At 47.6% G+C, this 6709-nt stretch overlaps 1 protein-coding gene across 1 annotated transcript in view; it reads left to right on the top strand.

The window, feature by feature from the left end:
* The first annotated feature begins 1792 nt into the window (after nucleotides 1–1792).
* ABHD17C (abhydrolase domain containing 17C, depalmitoylase) overlaps nucleotides 1793–6709 on the top strand; it is a 29981-nt gene continuing 25064 nt past the window's right edge. Inside the window, exon 1 of the mRNA XM_009811861.2 lies at nucleotides 1793–2704. Coding sequence (XP_009810163.2) covers nucleotides 2172–2704 — 533 coding nt within the window. The 5' untranslated portion in view covers nucleotides 1793–2171. The remainder of the gene's footprint in view (nucleotides 2705–6709) is intronic.

Here is a 6709-nt window from a genome sequence, read left to right as displayed (position 1 = left end):
AGTTTTTGAAACTTTGTTCCTCACAGGTAGCAAGTCAGGTAATGGACACACATTAGGAGAGCACCATAAAGGGGTGGATGTGCATGGCATACCTGAAGTCAGGGCACTGGTTGGATGTACGTGAATTGTAAGTACAGCTGCATGGGTATAATTTTCCCTCTATTTTCATTTGGGCTGTTTATAGCTCATGCTACGTTACAGGGGTCTTTTTTCAGCAAGCACAGAGTGCTGGTTAATTAATTTAAGGATATAGTTATAACCAGTGTTAGTAACAGAATAAATATGTCTATTTGTCTTTTGCCCACTATCTTTTGTGTTATACTCTTCAGATCAAAGAATGTCTTGGAGACACAGTACCACAACTGGTGATTCGTGAGTTTTACCGTACACCCTAAATGATTTCCTAATTTATTCAATTAATTATTTGGGATATGGTTATTAGCCTAATTTTCTAAGGAAGTGAGGCTTCTGCAATTGCACCGCTTTCATTAAGTTTTCTGTGGTATCTCTTGAATCCGCTGACCAATTTTAGCCAGATCTGACAGGGACAGAGGTCTCTACAGCTTTCAAATCTGGGATGCACAGCACACTTGACACGAGGAGAGCGGAGCTCTGCATGCTACGAGCTGAGGAACGGCTCTATTCGCATTTCTGGAGGACTACATCGGCAATTCTCTAGGAGTGAGACTCAAAGCCATGGGGTACCCCTCATTCGGACTGCTCGGGGAGCAGCCTGCCAGCCTGGCGTGAGCAGGAGAGCCGCCCGTGACCAGCACCCGGGGCCCGCCACGCCATGCTGTGAGGGACGCAGCCTCAGCGGCGAACAGCCCCGTCCCCAGGGTGACCTGAGCACGCTGCAGCTGGAAGGCTCGGGAGCAGCGCCAGGCGATCCCGGAGGCTGCGGGAGGTCGGAGAGGGCAGAGCGGCTCCAGAGGCGCACATCGAGAGGCCGCAGAACCCCCACCGCCCTCCACCTCACGGGCGGCGCGAAATGGCCCCCGGCGCCCCGCCTGCCCCTCAGCCGCTGCCCCCCGGCCCCGCCGCGCATGCGCGAGAGGGGGGCGGCCGGGGAGGGGGAGGGGGCGCGGGCGCTCCTGCGGCACGTGACCGCGGCAGCGGCGGGGGGCTCCCTTAAAGGGCCAGGCGGCGCGCTCCGCGCGCGGGCGGTGGCATCGCGGCTGGGTCTACGGGCCGCCGCTCACCTCACCTCCCCTCCCGTCTGCCCCGCCCCTCCCCGCGCACCTGCTCGGCGCCCCGGCGCAAGGCCTAGGGGGCAGCCGCGAGCCGCGGCGGGCGGCGCTGTGGGCAGTGCCGGGCACCCGCCTCGTCCCCGCCGGCACCTGCGGCGGGCGGCCCCGCTCCGCGCCCGTAACCCGGAAGCGGTGCGGCTGCGAGGAGGGGAGAGCGCCGGGACATGGCCGCTGCCTGCTCCTGCCTGCGCGCCGCAGCCGGCATGGCCCTGCCCGCCGCGACGCGCGGCTGAGCCTCGACCTTGCCTTCCCCTTCCCCTCCCCGACGCGCCCTCCTCTCCTTCTCCTCCTCCTCCTCCTCCCGCCGCCGCTCGGACGGTGCCTGGGCCGGGCCGGGGGCGGTAGCGCCGAGGGGGGCCCCTTGCTGCCTTGCGGGGGCCGCGGGGCTGGGCGTCCCTGGGGGCCGGGGCCGGTAGCGGGTGGAGGCGGGCGGGCGCCGGGGGGCCGCGGGTGGTGCTGTGAGGGGGAAGGGCCCGTGCCTGGTGTGGCTGCATGTTCCCTGCGGGGGGGCCGGCTCCGGCGCGGGGGGCGTCCGCGTTTAGTTCTGGAGCGCCGCATTGAGCCGTAGGATCTGGGGGTTCATTTTATAAATGTCTGCATATACGTGAGAGTTAGTTTCTTTGAGGGCATCTAGGGAGGCGTTTTAGAGGGTTGCATTTACTGTAGCGTTAGTTGTGGGGCTTTTAAGGGCTGGTTGTGCTTCGCTTATATTTTGTGGGGTTTGGTTTTTTTTATAAGCGCATTTTCTTTGAAGAGCTGCACTGTTTTTGCTGAACTGTAGTTCCTCCAAGGTTGTCGTCGTTTGCATTTTGGGAGGGCAGCAGGTAGCCTTGCAGGAAGGTGCGCAGGTTGCGTTGGAGGAGGGCTCTGGGTTGGTTTGCTTTGATTTCTTTCCAGTATAGTCTTTCTCCGGTGTCTCTGATGCCAGAACAAGGCCCCAGAATGAACGGTTTCTCTCTGGGCGAGCTCTGCTGGCTCTTCTGCTGCCCGCCTTGCCCCAGCCGCATCGCTGCCAAGCTGGCCTTCCTGCCCCCGGAGCCCACCTACACCGTGCTGCAGCCTGAGCAGCAGCAGGAGGCTGGGGCGGCAGCCGGGGCAGGGACCCCGACGGGATCGGGCACCTGCAGTCTGCACTTGAGCGAGCGGGCGGACTGGCAGTATTCGCAGCGGGAACTGGATGCTGTGGAAGTGTTCTTCTCCCGCACGGCTCGAGATAACAGGCTGGGCTGCATGTTCGTACGTTGTGCCCCCACTGGCCGGTACACGCTGCTCTTCTCACATGGTAATGCTGTGGACCTGGGCCAGATGTGCAGCTTCTATATTGGCCTTGGCTCCCGCATCAACTGCAACGTCTTCTCTTATGACTACTCTGGCTACGGGGTGAGCACCGGCAAGCCCTCTGAGAAAAACCTGTATGCAGACATTGATGCAGCCTGGCAGGCCCTCAGGACAAGGTAAATGGGTATTGGGGACAAGGTATTTTTGTATCTCCGTTTAATCCTGATAAGCCCAGTGTCTGCACAATTACCCTGCTGAGAGGTGGAAGGGAAGGGTTTGTAGCTGGTTTGAGTTATTTCGATGGCCTCACCAGATGTTCCATCAACAGCTACAATGCGATTTGCTGGATGGCTTCATTTGTTAAAAGGATGCGCAAACCTTCGTCCTTAGGCTTTTTCTAGATTTAGGGTTTTATTCAGCTGTATTTTATGTTAGCCATCGCTTCATCATTGAAAATCTCCATCTTGAGCAGGAGATACTGGTGCTGGTTGCAGTTTGAGCTTGCGGGGTGTAAAAAACCCTTTTGTTCGAGACTTGCCCACCACTGTCCATGCTTAGAGGTAACCCAGGTGAGCCAAAGCTTTGACTGAATTTGGCAGTAGCCTAGGCTAGTGTTTACCAAGAAACTGCAGGTGTTCTGTGATGCATCTGGGGTTTCACGCAAGCTCATGCGACATAGAGGTCTTTCTCTTTTGGCAACCAAACAACTGTTATGAAATTGGGTAGGGTAGCGGGGTGGAAGGAGAAAGTGTTGACAGGTGGAAGTAGAGCTGGGGCTTCTGCCAGGAGGAGATGCCAAAATAGGTGGCATCCAAAGGGATAGAGCAGCAATGAGAAGGCTCTGGCAAGGTAGTATGGCCAGTAGGAACAGGGAGCCCTTGACTTGTAGAAGTCCTGAACAGGGCTGCTGCCTCTGGTTCCTTGCTACAACTGATTGCCGTCCCTGGGCCTCTGTTACTACTTCTGTCCACAGAAACAATGAGTTCCTTTTGCTGTTGCGGAAGTGGTTCTTAAGGTAGGACCTCACAGAATATATCCTGAAAGGGAGAGCTTTAAAAAGCTTAAATTGTTGCAGTAGGGCAAGTGAAAAGAATGATCAACGTCTTCTGTTCTTGACTCTGGGGTTGCGTAGATGAACTTGGCTTCCGTGAAAAGAGTATTTAATGTCTATCTTAGGGATACGTGCCAGCTTCAAAAATAGTGACGGGAGTTGTTACTAATTTAGATAATTGGCTTTTCAAGGATCCAGGGATTGGTCAGGCATGGAGTCCAAACGGCTTTTGACATTGGTCTGTCCAAGTCAGGTTAAGAGCATGGCGGAGAAAGGTTTAGGAGGAAGTTACCCTTTGGTAGCATGTGTTCTGACTGTTTGGTGAGTAAACCAGATTCTGGGTTCATTTTCCATGACACTTTCTCAAAAAAAAAAAAAAATTTTGCTTGAATGTAAATAATATGTTTTTATGTAAAGAAATAATTTTGATGTGCTGCATGCAGAGTAAATTGCTAAATGCCACTGTTATGCGTATGGATGATGTAAGTAAGGTTTAAGGGAGGAAAAGTGCTGTGCCCAAACCAGGCCTAGGTAGTGCTTGTCCTTCAGTTGCTGGGTTTTCTCTGTTTCTCTTAATGTTTAGTTGATGGTATTTTTTCATGAAAGCATTCTAGAGCTCTGAAAAAGTACTTTCACATCTGCCTGGAAGTACTCCTGTCTTGACAGGCATTTAGTACACGTTCAAGATCTATGCAGAACCAGAAATAAGGGGTTCCCTCACTTAAGTCTTTTGAGAAGCCTGACCCAGCGGGTGATGCCAACACGTGCCTAGACTGCTCTGAGAATTGGGTTCTTTCTATTAAAGTGTGACTGGAGAGGTTTATAAAAAGATGTAGGTTCTGCTTTCCTCCTTAAATTGGGGGGTTGAATTTGCCAACTCTTAACTTTGCCATGTTTCTAAGTCCCACATCTTAGTGCTGCCTTGAGAGTACTGTTAGAGTAGCTGTGTTATCATTGATTAGATTTTTGGGAGCCAGAGGAAATATTACAGTATTTTAGGTGCCCAGTAAAGAAATCGGTTACTGTAAAATGTAAGCTTTAAAAAAAAAAAAGTCAATTCTGTCTTTTAACAGATAACTGTCGTTGTAACACGTGTGAGTCAAAACAATAGTCTTTCTGCTGTTGAATTCTCTAAGTTGTAGTGTGAACTTTACAAGACAGATCATTTCTTAGCACTTTTTAGTAAGTCCAAGTGGCTCACAATGAAGTGAAATATTCTGCTGTAAAAATGCAAGTCTGCTTCTTGAGGTAAAATGTCGTATTATACCATTTCTGCTGCAGCAGTTCATGGGTAGCTTTCAGGAGTTTGTGTATGCTTTCATTCTTAATGCAAATTCCTAACATTTGGCCTATGGTCATATGGTAGTGAACTGTAATGCAGAGTTAGAAATGAAGTCTTAAAATAGGAGAGGTTCATTATGCCATTGAAAGCATTTAGTCATCTGTGCTAAGTTCTGTGGGAAGCTGTTGCTCTTCTGAATCCACCAGATGTTCTACCTAGCAGCAGAAAGGAATGTTGAAAGTCTGAGATGCTTGCTTTTTTTTTTAAATTGTTCCTGTGAAATACCAATGATACTTAGCAAACGTTAATTCATCACTGTATTTTGAAATTTGCCCTGAGTAAGGTGGGAATTAACCTTGGACAAAACAAGTGAGTTGACTGCGGTTGCAAACAGGGCTGCAAATTTTGACTGTACTTGTTCAAGCTACTGAAATGAGGATCTTGCTATCACATACACATTTAGGTATCAAACCTTACATAACAAATTATTATAAAACTCTCTTGTAAACAGTAGATGAAAAATAAATGCATCAAGATTTTTGTTCAGTTTCAACTATCAGTCTGTCTTTGCAGAATCAGTGTCAACTATTCTCTATTCTTTTAGTCTTTGTAAAGAATAACTTAATTTCCTTGATTCTAATTAAATTAGTGTCTCTCCTGATGAATAAAGTATACTCTTAAATGATAATTTTACTAATTATTAAGTTTGAATGCTAACTGTCTTTCAGCCCAGGTAAAGATGTTGACATGTAATTTTATTCCCTTGAAATGAGGTTTTTATAGATGTTCCTTCAGAGGTGTAACTGTAGCATTGGTTGCTCTAGTTGCAATATCAAGTATTACTCAGTAATTAATTTGGGCTTTTATATATATTTATTTCCACTTGATTAACAAGTTTCCATCTGGTATCTAAATGTTTCTCAAAAAGAATCTTCTGTTTCATTGCTTCAGATGACATTTTTTGTGCGTGTTTTATTTTAGGCAGGTTGGTCTGTTTCTTTTCTGTTTGTTCCAGAACCAGATTGAAGAGAAGCTGTATCGGACTCTGTCTTCTCTCATGGTCCAGAAGGTTTTAAGTTGCTGCTTTTTATTGAGATGTGATTAACTCTTACTCTAATGTCTGATTGACTTAGTACAACATCTGCACAGGATGCCTTGATTGTCATCCTCCTCCCTCCTTTCCTGAATTCCATGTGGAAAGGTTGAACTTTCTAACACTTTTACATTAAGACAATGTACAGTACTTAAACAGGATACACGCTTAAGGTTTGGGTACAGTGCTTAAGCACAAAACCATGACTACTTTGTTGATTGTGTGCTATTTATATTAAAATCAATTTGTATGTTCTCTAAAAATTTGGAGAAGATTTGTGAAATGTTTTAAAATCACAAGTCAAACGAAAGAAGGCACTGCTTTCCCTCTCCCTCTGCTTCCGTAGTAGAGTATCAAAGAGGAGAACCTATTAGTCCATCTTTTGGATATTGAAAGGAGGTGAAGAAAATGTAGTTAATAAATTGCTTAGAAGAGCTGTTCTTGTTGCATTTAACAAAGTATAGCTTGATGTTTTTTCATGGTCCACAATATAAACTAGTATTTTCTGTTTCTATTTAAGTTTTTGATAAATGATAGATGTTACTGTAATGTTTAAATCCTTCATTCTCAAAACACATACATTTGAGTTTGTCTTTAAGTCCGTAGGGGAGTATTGGTTCACTTCCATTTTTCATTAAGCTTCTTAGTCAATATGGCATGATGAAAGCAATTGAATTGTGAAATGGTATAGTAAAATGCAAGGGCTTTTGGTCAGGGGATAGCAGATGGTTTAGACTGTTTAAATAGTTTTTTAC

The sequence above is a fragment of the Gavia stellata genome, chromosome 13 (genome assembly GCF_030936135.1).
Source record: "Gavia stellata isolate bGavSte3 chromosome 13, bGavSte3.hap2, whole genome shotgun sequence".
Classification (NCBI taxonomy): domain Eukaryota; kingdom Metazoa; phylum Chordata; class Aves; order Gaviiformes; family Gaviidae; genus Gavia; species Gavia stellata.
This window is presented reverse-complemented; position numbering and strand designations above follow the sequence as displayed.